At 37.9% G+C, this 15,190-nt stretch overlaps 1 protein-coding gene across 1 annotated transcript in view; it reads left to right on the forward strand.

The window, feature by feature from the left end:
• Positions 1–15,190, forward strand: part of LOC105477480 (translocase of outer mitochondrial membrane 70) — a 35,798-nt gene that overhangs the window by 17,689 nt on the left and 2,919 nt on the right. Inside the window, exons 6-11 of the mRNA XM_011733994.2 lie at positions 3,674–3,881; positions 6,438–6,572; positions 7,908–8,015; positions 8,825–8,941; positions 12,385–12,482; positions 13,373–13,495. Of these exons, the coding sequence (XP_011732296.1) occupies positions 3,674–3,881; positions 6,438–6,572; positions 7,908–8,015; positions 8,825–8,941; positions 12,385–12,482; positions 13,373–13,495 (789 nt within the window). The remainder of the gene's footprint in view (positions 1–3,673; positions 3,882–6,437; positions 6,573–7,907; positions 8,016–8,824; positions 8,942–12,384; positions 12,483–13,372; positions 13,496–15,190) is intronic.

Below are 15,190 nucleotides of genomic sequence, written 5' to 3' on the forward strand. Positions count from 1 at the left end.
GCTTAGTGGTGTTCTGGCGGCTTTGAATATTCCTTAGGGCCCAGATGGGTTCTGAGCCATGTCACAGCAGCTGTCTATCTACAGATAGAGATAGACAGAAATATAATTTAAAATTATGTAATATTATTATTATAAAAAGACTTTTCTTTCTAGCATATGTCTGTTACTTCTCTGGTGACTCAAGGTTTTACTGCCAGGATTCTGCCCTGCTTTTACTCAAGGTCCTATGTGATCTTCTCAAGAGGACTCCCATTGAATCCAGTGACTGACTGTGTTTGAATAGAGGCAATAACTTGAAAATTACTGTATAGCTCGACATGCAGATGTTCTAGTACAGGGAAGTTTTTAATTTGTAAACTGAGATACTTTTAGGGATGTCCAAAGAGTGAATTTTTTCAAGGTTTTTTCTGCTTGTCTAGGAAGATGCCTATTTGGAGGGCTTCTTGTTGGGGTCTGTAGAGAGCTGAAAAGTACAGGATACTATGTTTCTAGCTGGACACCTAGTGATATAATGTCATATAAGTCATCTAGCCTGCTTTATTCCATTCATATTTGTCAATACTTGTATTTTTCTGTCAAGGGTAGCTCTCCTCCCTGAGAGAAGGTACGATATTATCAACATGATATTTTTTAATGAGTTAGGAAGAAAAGGAAATACTGTTCTAGTAGCTGAGCATAACTGGGTTTTGCATCTGCAGCATATTGCAGGGTTTGAAGAAACAAATTGCTTTTGATTTTTATCTTCCAATTTTTCTTCCATTGCTGGTGACCTTTTAAGAGAAGATACTATGCATAATTATACTGCAGTGTACAAATTTTAGTTCATTGATACACAATCTTTGAGAAGACTGTAGTTGGGAAGTAAGTGTTCAAGATGTCATGTTAGCTCTTTGTGACTGTTATGCAAACAATTTCTTCTTCTGGTTAGGAAATAGTCCTTGTCCCAGAAAAGCTATAATGAATTTAATACCATTATTCTAAAAGCTTTATTGAGAGATGGTAGGATGTAGCTAGCTATTATCAGCACACTAACTGGAATTGGACCTAAGTTTTAAATGCCAGTTTACTGTGAGCCTTAGCTTTATCATCCTTTAAATGGAGCTAGTAATATTTACCTTACGAGGTTATTGCGAGGTGTAGAAATCATGCTTATAAATAACTAACACTTATGTTCTTCAGTAAGTTGACATTACTTCTAATCTGATTTAAATCATTGTGTTTTCTTTCTTTTCTCTCTCTTTTTTTTTTATTTGATACGGAGTCTCTTTTGCCTAGGCTGGAGTGCAGTGGTGGCGCAGTCTTGGCTCACTGTAGCCTCTGCCTCCTGGGATCAAGCGATTCTCCCGCCTCAGCTTCCCTAGTATCTGGGATTACAGGCACACACCACGACGCCAACTAATTTTTGTATTTTTAGTGGAGACGGAGTTTCCCACGTTGGCCAGACTGGTCTCGAACTCCCGACCTCAGGTGATCTGCCCATCTCGGCCTCCCAAAATGTTGGAATTACAGGTGTGAGCCACCGCGCCTGGCCTGTTTGTGTTTTCTTTTTTTTTTTTTTTTTTTTTTGAGACGGAGTCTCGCTCTGTCGCCCAGGCTGGAGTGCAGTGGCCAGATCTCAGCTCACTGCAAGCTCCACCTCCTGGGTTCCCGCCATTCTCCTGCCTCAGCCTCCCGAGTAGCTGGGACCACAGGCGCCGCCACCTCGCCCGGCTAATTTTTTGTGTTTTTAGTAGAGACGGGGTTTCGCCGTGTTAGCCAGGATGGTCTCGATCTCCTGACCTTGTGATCCGCCCGTCTCGGCCTCCCAAAGTGCTGGGATTACAGGCTTGAGCCACCGCGCCCGGCCCCTGTTTGTGTTTTCTTAGCCTGGTGAGCTGAGAAACAAAACTAGAATGTAGGCAACATTTGAATGTAATTTCAGGAGAGGTTAGGGTAGAGCTTATAAGATTTTTCACTGACATAACTTTTTTAATTTATTTTTTTATGATACGGGGTCAGGCCAGGCATGGTGGCTCATGCCTGTAATCCCAACACTTTGAGAGGCTGAGGTGGGCAGATTGCTTGAGTCTAGGAGTTTGAGACTAGCCTGGGCAACATGGAGAAGCCCTGTCTCTACAGAAAACTAACAAAAATTAGCTTGGCATGGTGGTGTCCACCTATAGTCCCAGCAACTGGGGAAGCTGAGGTGGGAGGATGGCTTGAGTCCCAGAGGCAGAGGTTGAAGTGAGCTGAGATCATACCACTGTACTCCAGTCTGGGGAACAGAGCAAGACTCTGTCTCAAAAAACAAAAAGGAGAGAGAGGGGGTCACTCAGGCTGGAATACAGTGGTGCGATCATAGCTCACTGCAGCCTCCAACTCCTGGAATCAAGCTATCCTCTCGCCTCAACCTCTTAAGTAGCTGGGACTCTAGGTGCACACCACCATGGCTGGCCAATTTTTTTTGTTTTTAATTATGGAGATGGGGGTCTTGCCATGTTGCCCCGCCTGGTCTTGAACTCCTGGGCTCAGGTGATCCTCCCGCGTCAGCCTTCCAGACTACTGGGATTACAGGCACGAGCCACCACGTCTGGCCTGACGTAACTTTTAAGTCATTTGCCAGTTTTTTCTATACACATATAACAACTGAAATAAGAAAATGTACTTTAATTTACAATGCCTTATGTTTGGAAGATATCTCATGTACCTCATGACACCTAGTACAAATTTCAGATAAAAAGATTACTTCTACAAGCATCTCCATAAAAGTCATCATCTTAGAAGAATAATAAGAGATACTGTGTTCACTGCTCTTTAAAACATAGAGAAGGATGTTTTTTAAAGTATTAATTGATGGAAGAGTCGTACTTTGAATTCGCTTCTTTAATAAGTTCAGTTATTCTAGGTCTGCTCACACCTCTTGCCTTAGCTTCTGTGACTCTAAACTCACTTATTTCCTAGTTCCCTGTTCCTTCTGTTAACCGTGAAACACTGTTGAGTACCATTGATGTGCTTCAGATAGGAAGGTGAATAAGACAGGATCCTTACCCATATTGCAGATCAGTCTCTCTTTCATTAGCTCATCTTTTCAGTATCTAAATGTCTGAGCTGAGGTATTACCCAGGACTCTGCTGCTTCCTTTTTAAAACTCCTTGTCCAAGGTTTCAAGAAAATCCCCATCTACATCAAAAATCCTAATCTCTTTAACCACACCGCCCTTTCCCCACCCCAGCTCCATCCCACACTGGCTGATTATCTTGTTAAGGGCAAATAGACAATTGCTTAATTTACTCAGGTGTGCTAAATGTGGCATGTTTTAACATTTAATTTTTTCTTTCTTTTCTTTTCTTTCTTTTTTTTTATGAGATGGAGTCTCGCTCTGTTACCCAGGCTGGAATGCAGTGGCTCCATCTCGGCTCACTGCAACCAACGCCTCCCAGGTTCAAGCGATTCTCCTGCCTCAGCTCCTGAGTAGCTGGGATTACAGGCACACGCCACCATGCCCAGCTCATTTTTGTATTTTTAGTAGAAACAGGTTTCACCACGTTAGCCAGGCTGGTCTTGAACGCCTGACCTCAATGATCCGCCCACCTCAGCCTCCTAAAGTGCTGGGATTACAGGCGTGAGCCACTATACCCGGGCACATTTAATTTTTTCTTAGTAAATAATTTTCTATGTTTGTTTTTATTTTCAGTTCTGGATATTTAAAGGCCAAACAGTATATGGAAGAAGAAAACTACGATAAAATCATAAGTGAATGCTCAAAAGAAATAGATGCTGAAGGCAAATACATGGCAGAAGCATTACTACTACGAGCTACCTTCTACCTGCTTATTGGCAATGCCAATGCGGCCAAACCAGATTTAGATAAAGTCATCAGTTTGAAAGAAGCTAATGTGAAGGTACATTAAAAAATGTGTGTGAAGAAATTATTAAATAGAAGGTGATGCCTTTCATTATGTTTTGCCAGATTTTTTAAAGCATTTCAACTGCCATTCTTCGAAGGGCTGTTTTTGTTTTTGAAGAAACTACTCTTAATAATAACGTAATTGGTGCAATGAATCTGAAAATATAAATATCAATGATATTTATCTTTATTTAGGAAAGGACTTTTTTTTCCCTGTAGCATCTGGTAGTTTCATCTTCTCCCTGTAGCCACTGCCTACTGTATTGGACTGTATTTGGGCAGTGGTAAAAGTGATATAGCAATTCTGTAGATAATGCTGTAAGTAATGTATAATTTGTAGCACCAGGTATAAAACACTTAATAAAAACACATTAATATATTCAGAAAGGTTTTATGTTACATGAAAAAAAGGTTCTAAAAATAGAATGTATAAATATGCCAAAAGTTTTGCAGTTGTACAGTTGGAACAGCCTAACATTTTCTAAGTATTCTTAATGTGCTGTGTATTATGCATTTCATAATTAAGATTCAGGGGTATCTGTTGAATTGTTACATTCTATTCAGTGTAACAAAACAGAATTTAACCATCAATTAACTATATTACTTATTAGTTTGTTAACATCTCTGACCTGTTTCCTCATTACATTACATGAACTCTGTAGCCTCTCTCATCTGCTGTATTTGGGGGGATATAATAGTTGTTTTTAAGACCTAAATATTGTTGAAAGTTTCTTTCAAAATGAGATTTTCAAATTGAAGATACCCTCATAATATTATCTTTAATATTCTGCTGATTTTCCTGATGATTACAACTGTTATATGTTATATGTTTTTGTTACAATTATGGAGGATATTATTTGTTCTATATGTATGTACTATTGCTTTGAACAAAATTTTAAAGAAACGTATTGTTTTCATGATCACATGACTTCTAATGGCAAGTAGTAATGATGCTTACCATATGCCATGTACAAAAATTAACTTAAAATGGATTAGAGCCCTTAATGTTTAAGAGCTAAAACTATAAAACTCTTAGGATAAAATAGAGGACTAAATGTTTGTTACCTTAGATAAATAGTAGTTTCTTAGATATGGCACCAAAAGCACAAGCAACCAAAAAAAAAACAAACAAACAATAAATTGGACGTGATCAGACTTCTGTGCTTGGCTGGGGGTGGTGGCTCATGCCTGAAAATTAGCTGGGCATGACGGCATGTGCCTGTAGTCCCAGCTACTCAGGAGGCCGAGGTGGGAGGATCCCCTGAGCCTGGGAGGTCGAGTCTGCGGTGAGCCGTGATTGTGCCACTGTACTCCAGCCTGGGTGACAGAGATCCTGTCTCAAAACAACAAAACAAAACTTCTGTGTGAAAAGACACCATCAAGAAAGAGAAAACACATCACTCAACATGGGAAAAATATTCACAAATCATGTATTTGATTAGGAGCTTGTATCCAGAATAAAGAACTCTTAAGAGCTCAACAATAAAAAGACAACCTAAGTTAAAAATGGGCAAAGGATCTGAATAGACATTTCTCCAAAAAATATATAAATGACAAGATGGCGTCATTAGCCATTAGGGAAATACAAATCAAAACCACTGTGAGATGCCACTTCACACCTCCTAGGATGGCTATAATCAAAAAGACAATTAGGCTCTAATAAAAAAACATGGTGGATAATAAGTGTTTTTGAAGATGTGGAAAATTGGAACCCTCATACATTGCTGGTAGAAATGTATTAATACAATGGGAAAGCCCTTTTGGAAATTAGTTTGGCAGTTCCTCAAAAAGTTACCGTATGATCTAGAAATTCCACTCCTAGGTATATACCCAAGAGAATTTAGTACATTCATTAACACAAAAACTTATACATGAGAGCTGGGTGTGGAGGCTCACACCTATAATCCCAGCACTTTGGGAACCCAGGAGTTCTAGTCTACCCTGGGCAACACAGCAAAATCTCATCCTTTGTTAAAAAACTTTTTAAAAAATCTTGTATATGAATGTTCATAGCAGCTTTATGGTAGCCAAAAAGTGAAAGAAGCTCAGATGTCCATCGGTTGATGAATGGATAAATAAAATGTGATACCTGTACAATGGAATATTTTTCAGGCATAACAAAAGAATGAAAAACTGATACATGCTACAATATGGATGAACCTTGAAAACATGCTAAATCAAAGAAGCCAGACACAAAAGGCTATATATAATGTATGATTCCACTTATATGAAACATCCAGAATATACAAATCCGTAGAAATAGAAAATAGATTGGTGGTTTCTAGGGGCTGAAGAGTGTAGGAGGTGAGCGGGGATGGAGAGTGACTGCTTATTTGTATGGGATTTCTTTTAAGGGTGATGAAAATGTTCTGGAATTAGATAGTGGTAATCAATATACAACTTAGTGAATATACTAAAAACAGCTGACATGCATACTTTAAAAGGGTGACCTTTGTGATATGTGGATGATAGAAAAAAGCTGTTATTTAAAGAAACTAGATTGGAGGAAAAAAAAAGTAATGCTGAACCTTTCCTCATTTGGGGTATATAGCTTCGAGCAAATGCTCTCATCAAAAGAGGCAGCATGTACATGCAACAGCAGCAGCCTTTGCTGTCCACTCAGGATTTTAACATGGCTGCTGACATCGACCCTCAGAATGCAGATGTTTATCACCACCGAGGACAGGTACGTCTGTTTTCTTACCTAGAGGTCTGACTTTTAGATTGAGTTATTTGATACCATTTTTGAGAATTTCTTGTATAATTTTCTTGATTTTTCTTATATAATTTCTGATAGTTGTGAACAAAGTACCACAGTGGTTTACAGTTTGAATTGGCCTTTGTTTAATTTTGGTATTTACTTACGAAAAAAGAGTAAAGGAAGGCAAAAACTATTGGCTTACCAGTTCAAGTTTGTTTTTCTGGTGTTTCTGGTTCATAGGTTTTCAATGAGTAAAACATTAATAACATTTAGTAAGCAATCTGAGTTAATTCTAGAATCAACAGGATGATTTTTGTGAGCTTCCTGCTATATAAGGAAATAGTCTGGACTGTCCAAATCGTAAAAATAAGTGTATTTATCTTTTCAAGTTTTGTAACAGGCATATTAGTTTTTTAGTGGAAATATATAGAGAAGAAACAGTTTCCAATTCCTGTCTCAGGTGGGGAAAACATAGCTTTATAGTGGGCTTAACATGGCTTCTTGGAATGCTTTATGGTAGAAAGTGTGGGCTATGCATGATAATAACAGAAGAGCTGAAGTTCTTTCTAGTGGAGAATTTTACCTAATAGCGTCATGTGTCCTGCCTGGGAAGTGCATTATTCGGTGATTTTGTTGTGCGGACATCATAGAGTGTACTTACACAAAGCTAGATGGTATAGCCTACTACACACCTAAGCTGTATGTTGTAGCCTGTTGCTCCTAAGCTACAAACCTGTATAGCGTGTTACTGTACCAAATATTATATACAGTTATAACACAATGGTAAGTATCTGTGTGTCTAAAACATATCTAAACATAGAAAAGGTACAGTAAAAATGCAGTATTACAATCTTGCGGTCTGTTGATTGAAATGTAATTATGCATGACTATTTCTTTCGGAAGGATGTTAAGCGTTGAGATAACCTCTTAAAATTCTTGACATTTTGATCTTTACTGGTAGTGTCTGAAGATTCATTTGAAAGGTAATTATCTGATGTCTAACCTGCTTTGATATTAGAATGTACAGGATGTTTAGTTTTCTAGAAGAAGGGGTTTCTTGCTTAATAGTGGTCAGAATTGCAGTGCAGAAATGGTTGGCTTGTAGTCCTTTCTAAAAGTTGGATACCATTTTTATGTTTTGGAATCTTGCCTTTTAAATTTCAAGATTTTTAAATTCACTGTTTCTAGAAAGTAATTATATATTGAATAATTACTGCATGCTCAGCATTATGCTGAGCTGTAATAATAGAGATGGAGTACAGAACATACTTAACTGGTGGGCCTATTTGAATTACATTTATTTACATATTTTTTTCTTAGCTGAAAATACTCCTTGATCAAGTTGAAGAAGCAGTGGCAGATTTTGATGAGTGTATTAGGTTAAGACCTGAGTCTGCTCTGGCACAAGCACAGAAATGTTTTGCATTGGTAGGTAGTACTATCTCTTCTATTTTCCTAAACATCACTTTTATTTTCCAGTGTCAACAAAAATGAGTATCTCATTGTCTACAAAGTCTTCTCTCTCTTTCTTTCCCAAAGGATAACTACTGAGGAAAAAAGGTGCTGGTTAATACCTAGCTCTTGTTTTTCTCTAGACATTTGTTTGGGTTCATCTTGATAGATGTTTGTCCCTGATTTTATACTTCCCTAAACAGAACTGGTCTCCCTGCTTCTCCACCATAAATCAATACAGAAAGAAAAACATTTTGAGGAAATACTCTGTAAACATGACATCATGTAACTTGCTGTCTCACCCGTGTTTCATAGAACTATTTCTTAATATTCAGAAACATAAAGCTCAAAAGGTTGCATTTTTTTTTAAGTGCATTTCTAGTAAAATAAGGTACTTCCAGTTAGCTGTATGGCTAGAGTCCTAAAAGAATTTTCCGTTTAAAGGAAGAAATTGTGTCACAAATATATATTATAAATGAAAAAAATGACAAAAATTTTACTAGATTTAAAATTCATTTATTGCAAAGTTCACTTCTTACAAATTAGTATGCCCTCTTCTACAGTATTGAACATCTTGAAATTGTATAGTGGCCATGGAGTCGTAGTTGTACGTAACCTTTGGCTCTGCTGCTGAGATACCTACTTGGAACCCTTTTGGATGCTGCAGATTATGTTAGCAAATCACCTGTTTTTTGGAAATATTTATGTAATTTTGTATGTTTATGATAACATTCCATGAGTTTTTGAGTTCTTGATTTGACAGGCCTGTTTTGATTTTTTTATAGTACCGCCAGGCATATACAGGAAACAACTCTTCACAAATCCAAGCAGCTATGAAAGGTTTTGAAGAGGTCATAAAGAAATTTCCAAGGTGTGCCGAAGGCTATGCACTGTACGCCCAGGTAAATGTTTTTTTCAGATTTTTAAAAAATAACTGCATATATATGCTACATCTCAGTGTGGAAATCAGAAAACAGTGCTGTCATGGTTGCAGCTTCTTTGGAAGCAGGTGGCTTTGTTCCTAATTGATTCTCATGGCTCCTGGTTGGTCCTGAATCACCTCAGAAGAGGCTCCTTTGTTACACAATTTGGAAATGATGGCCCTAAACTCAATATGGGGAAGCTTAAGGCAAAAATTTCTGTCCTTTCTTCTTTTGGATTGGTTTTGCAAAAAGTAATTGCCTTAGGAAAATTTACTGTATGCAGTTGGTGGAGAAAATATCCACAGAAAGGCATTTCTTTCTGTTTGGTCACTGCCTTTTTATATGGCTAGGTTGTTGTAATAGTTTATTTTATCTTTACTTTATCTAAAATTCTTGAAACTCTCTTGGTTTAGGATTGAAGGTATGAAAAGCAGGATTTAAATCTGAATTGTTTTAACTTTCTTATTGTAGTCTGAAATTCTTGAAAACTTCTTAGTTTTAAATCATCCATTTAAATGAAAATGATTAGCTTCTTGTAGGTCATGGTCATACATTTTCCCCTCAAATAAATGACCTCTGAATGATTCAGTTTTCTTTCTTAAAGCTGAAAATTGGTTTTGGTATCTGCATAAACTAGCCATCTCAACACTGTATCAGCGGTACAGCTGCTTTGAGGCCTCTTAGGAATGGGGCCGCCCAGCGGGTGAGCACTGGGCAAGCATTACTACCTGAGTTCCGCCTCCTGTCACTGTCAAATCAGCCGCAGCATTAGATTCTGCTGCCTGATGATCTGAGGTGGAACAGTTTCATCCCAGAACCATCCCTCCTCCTCCCACCCCCATCCATACAAAAATTGTCTTCCACAAAACCGGTCTGTGGTGCCAGAAGTGCTGGGAAAGTGTTGGGGACTGATGCTCTATATACTTCATTTTTCTTTTTAATTACAAAAGACATGTTGGGTTTTTCTCCACAGCATAGAAATAGGAAACAATAACAAATTACCCTCCCCTGGCTGGGTGTGGTGGCTCCTGCCTGCAATCCCAGCACTTTGAGAGGCTGAGGCAGGCGGATCACTTGAACCAGGAGTTTGAGACTAGCCTGGCCAGCATAGAGAAACCCCATCTCTACTAAAAATATACAAATTAGCTGGGTGTGGTTTGGTGCACACCTGTTATCCCAGCAACTGGGGAGGCTGAGGTTCACTTGAACCTGGGAGGCAGAGGTTGCAGTGAGCTGAGATTGCACCACTGCACTCCAGCATGGGCAACAGAGTGAGACTGTATTTCCAAAATACATATATATATGTATTACCATCCCTGGTTGACCCCTCTCCTTAAACCCTTCTTAAGGTTGCTTGCTTTGTTTCTAATTTCCTTCATGGTATCTCTAGGCAGGTTATAAGAACAATTTCACAAGGATTTTAAGGGTTTATTGAGGGTGGAACTATGAGAAAATTGGTTTGTGTTGGATCAGTTCTTTAGAGGTAGGTCTTATATATAACTGCATTGAAGTGTACATTTTAATCCTATGAATGGGTACACTTGAGTTTATGCCTTATAATTGGTAACAAACCGGGAAGTGACAGCAACATCCTCATCATTGTCATGGAATTCAGAAGGGCTTTTTTGGTGCAGATTTCTCTAAGCATCTAGAAGAGCAAAGGCCACCGAATAGCAACCGCTACTGGGGAACAACTCTTCTGCAGAACTTTCCCAATAGCATATTTCCCTATTACCGTTCTGCCTTCAAGATAGGTTTGGTTTGTATGAGCTGTCTTCTCATCAGCATTAGCATTATTACAGTCATTTTGCACTCAGATTTCTTTTCTTTGATCTGTTTTCTAATTTTAGCTTCACTATATGGTATATGTAACTTTATATATGCATACAGTACGTGTATGTATGTGTGTGTGTATATATACTTAGTGTAACTTTTTTGGCCCTCAAAGCTTTGGTTTAGATGCTGGCCAACTCACAAAGTTACAGCTTGAGCATAGTCTGATATCCACAGAACTATGCCTTACATTTCAGCCGTGGGATTTGCCTTAAGATAGCTGATTATAGCTGCTGCTTTTGTTTTCAAAACAAGTGTTTATTACATTATTGTTAACTATGACAGACAATTGGGGAAAATCGTAAATGTTCAACAGAAGATTGAATTATGTTTGCAGAATTGTGGTACACTCACTTAATGGTATATTATGCAGCCATTAAAAGTTAAAAATACATTAAAGTTAACAAAGCAAGATATAGCACTGCCTGTTATTAAAGGGAAAATTGTATACTAAATGAACTAAACCATGTGAAAGAAAACGAATAGGGAGGTAAATAGAGATAGATAAATATATCAGGAAGGCATATGCTCACAATGGTGGAAGCTATAAAAATATTTCTACTTTCTACATCTTTCTGATTTTTATTACAAAGAAGATGTGCTGACTATATTTCTTTGATATTTTTAAGAGATTTTTAAAACATTTAAGTTAGCTTATTTTAGATATGAAAAGACTAAGAGCCGTACAGCCAAAAATAATGACTCACATAGTTCTTAAAAGTCATCTTATAAATAACTGGGGTTAACCGAATATGGGCTAGGTATTAGATAATATTAGGAAATTATTTTTGGAGATGTATTAGTTGAAGCAGTTATAGCTGCTTTTTAAAAAATCAATAATTTCAAAGAAATAGCTCTGAAGACATTTAACACATACATCTTAATTTATACCTACAGATGAATATTGCCCTTAAGATAATTCCCTGGCTGGGTACGGTGGCTCACTCCTGTAATCCCAGAACTTTGGGAGGCCAAGGTGGGTGGATCACCTAAGGTCAGGAGTTCGAGTCCAACCTGGCCAACATAGTGAAACCCCATCTCTATTAAAAATATAAAAATTAGCCAAGCAAGGTGTTGCGTGCCTGTAGTCCCAGTTACTCAGGAGGCTGAGGCAGGAGGATCACTTGAACCCAAGAGGCGGAAGTTGCAGTGAGCAGAGATTGTGCCATTGCACCCCAGCCTGGGTAACAAGAATGAAACTCTGGCTCCAAAAAAAAAAAAAAAAATTCCCTTGAGCTATATTATGATAAATCATGAATAAGTGATGTGACTGTACCTATGAGAATGTGATATTAGAGCTGTCACTAAGAATGGGATTATCTGTATTGAACAGTTTACCAGAGATTATCTGCTATGGCAGGTAACCACTTGCTGAAGAAAGAGGACAGTTAAGATTTTATATTTATACCAGTGCCACCTAAAAACTCCAACAATTAAGTTGTAAAATGTAAATCAGTCTGTATCCCCAAAACATGATAATTTTGTAATAATGAATAAATGAAGTAAATTTTTATAATGAATAATAAATACACTTTTAACTGCTTAGGTTGACAGTTACCTTAATATAACTGAAGTATCTCCTCACATAGGCATTAACAGATCAACAACAGTTTGGTAAAGCTGATGAAATGTATGATAAATGTATTGATTTGGAACCAGATAATGCCACAACATATGTTCATAAAGGGTATGTATTTTTGTGGTTGTTCCAATGAGATAATGAATTTCTTGCATAGTAATAAAATGTATTTATTTTGGCCACTGAGGAAGGGGACTGCGGTAGAGAAGTTAATTGACAAACTTCTTAATGCTCCTGGATGTCTTTTCATTCTTACAGAAGTTAGTTAAGGAGGCCAGGCGCAGTGGCTCACACCTGTAATCCTAGTACTTTGGGAGGCCAAGGCAGGCAGATCACCTGAGATTGGGAGTTCGAAACCTGCCTGGCCAACATGGTGAAACCCAGTGTCTACTAAAACTACAAAAAATTAGCCGGGTGTGGTGGCACATGCCCGATTCCCAGCTACTCAGGAGGCTAAGGAGTGAGAATCACTTGAACCCGGGAGGTGGAGGTTGCAGTGAGCCAAGATTGCACCACTGCATTCCAGCCTGGGCGGCAGAGTGAGGCTGTGTCTCAACAAAAAAAAAAAAAAAAGAAAAATTAACGTACTATTTTTGCTCTATGTTAAGGGTTTTAATTTTAAACTGAATATCCTGTCAGCTGTTGCTTATATCAAAATAGGAAGCATACACAAGTGTTCGTGGCCTTTGTGTACTTGAATTAGCCTAAGAAATTTCACTTAAATTTATATAAAGTGAAAAATAAGGGATGCAAGATAAGTTAGTAATAGAGCGTAGACCTTGAACCCTTTTTGTAATAAGGAACTTAGATTAGAAAACCAATATAAGTTGAGGAAAAAAACACAATTTGATGCTGATTATATATTGCTTTAGGTTTTGTTTTTCCTTGTAAGTTAACTTATAAGTTCATTGAAGGTAGAAATTGAGTCATATTAATACATGTGTATTTCTACTGATACTGGGCCATGGTCATATCTGACTATTTTTTTGCATTTGCAGTTTACTTCAACTTCAGTGGAAGCAAGATCTGGATAGAGGTTTGGAACTTATCAGCAAGGCTATTGAAATTGACAATAAATGTGATTTTGCCTATGAAACCATGGGAACTATTGAAGTACAAAGGTAACTTCTGGAGTCTGTTATTAGGAAACGTGTGGCAGCTCCATAGATATTTAGCTTTTTGTTCTTGTTACATACATGTTAAAGTCTGTTATGTTCTTTCCTTTTTATTCCTGTTGGGGGAAAAAAAATGCCTGTAATGTGCTTAGGCAGTGACAGAAGGATTGGTAGCCAAGTTGCCAGGAACTCTGGACCCTCTTACAAAGAAGCGTCCGCCAAATAACTGGGCAAGTTGCAACATCAACTCAGAGCCCCTGAATTTTCTCTAAAATCAGAGTTGGATAAGAATCTTTTTTGCGGCTCTGTCCTTAACCTCTTATTTTGTGTAAATGTTTATCCAGAATTGCTCTTAAGATCCACCATTAAAAGGTGACAACTATTTTATACATGGGATTTACTGTGTACCATCTTAATATTGGCATTGCCATTAGAGTTTCCTACTCTAGGGCAAGTACTGAACTTTAGATGTTTTCTAAGTACTCTTTCAATTAATCTTCACCCCCATCTTTAATAAAGGTGGAGATTATGTGATCCCTAGTTTAACTGATGCCCAGACTGCTTAGGTTTACAAGGTTGCACAGTAAGCCAACAGAGGAGACAGGGTTTGAGCTCTGATATCACTGATGCCAAAGTCACTGATCTTGACACTATCACTTGTCAGGAAGCAGCATGAGTTTTCTTAATTCCCTATCATTCAGCCCCTCCTGTAGTCCTCTCCCTGCTCTACAATAGGCAGAATATATATAGGCTGGTAAAAAAAAAAAATTGTGTTTCTTTTGAACCATTCTGTACCCACAGTGGCATGTAAATACTAAGTGTTTTTTGTTTTTTGTTTTTCTCCTTTTTGTGAGATAAAGAGTCTCCAGCCCGGACTGGAGTACAGTGGTGCAATCTTGACTCTGCAATCTCTGCCTCCCGGGTTCAAGCAGTTCTTGTGCCTCAGCCACCCAAGTAGCTGGGACTACAGGAACGTACCACCATGCCCAGCTAACTTTTTGTATTTTTAACAGAGATGGGGTTTTGCCATGTTGGCCAGGCTGGTCTCAAACTCTTGGCCTCAAGTGATTTGCCCATCTCAGCCTCCTGAAATGCTGGGATTACAGGTGTGAGCCACCACACCCAGCCTAAATTATTTCTTAATTGCTAATTTGTTAATGTGAATAAAATATTCTTGTACTAGAATAGGATAGGGTGGTAGTTCTTAATCTTTTTTGAGTAACGCTGTGGATTCTTCTTAGAATAATGCACACAAAAACACTTTGCTTTTAATTTAAGGCTTTCATAGATCCTGGGTTAATTAAAGACCTCTGATTTAGGGTTTGATGGAATTTTGTTCACATGTTAATTGAACTTTTAAAAAATCCATTCTGAACCTTACCTTTACAATTAAATAAGTGAATTTGAATAAATGAAATCGCAGATTATCCTAGGATTTTGCAGATCTGCTTGCTGTTGGCCTAATGCCAGAACATGAAATCTTGAAAAAAGTTTTTTTAAAAATAAGTCTATCACGTTGCCATATATTGTAATAGGGGATTAAATATAGTCACCCTAGTGGTACTTCTTACTGGCATATATAGAGTCTAGCTGGCACATATGCCAGTAAAATGTACCTTACTAACATGTATGCCAGTTAAACTATATATGCAGGTAGGTGTGTGTGTGTGTGTGTGTGTGTGTGTGTGTGTGTGTATATAG

This window comes from Macaca nemestrina, chromosome 2 (assembly GCF_043159975.1).
Source record: "Macaca nemestrina isolate mMacNem1 chromosome 2, mMacNem.hap1, whole genome shotgun sequence".
Classification (NCBI taxonomy): domain Eukaryota; kingdom Metazoa; phylum Chordata; class Mammalia; order Primates; family Cercopithecidae; genus Macaca; species Macaca nemestrina.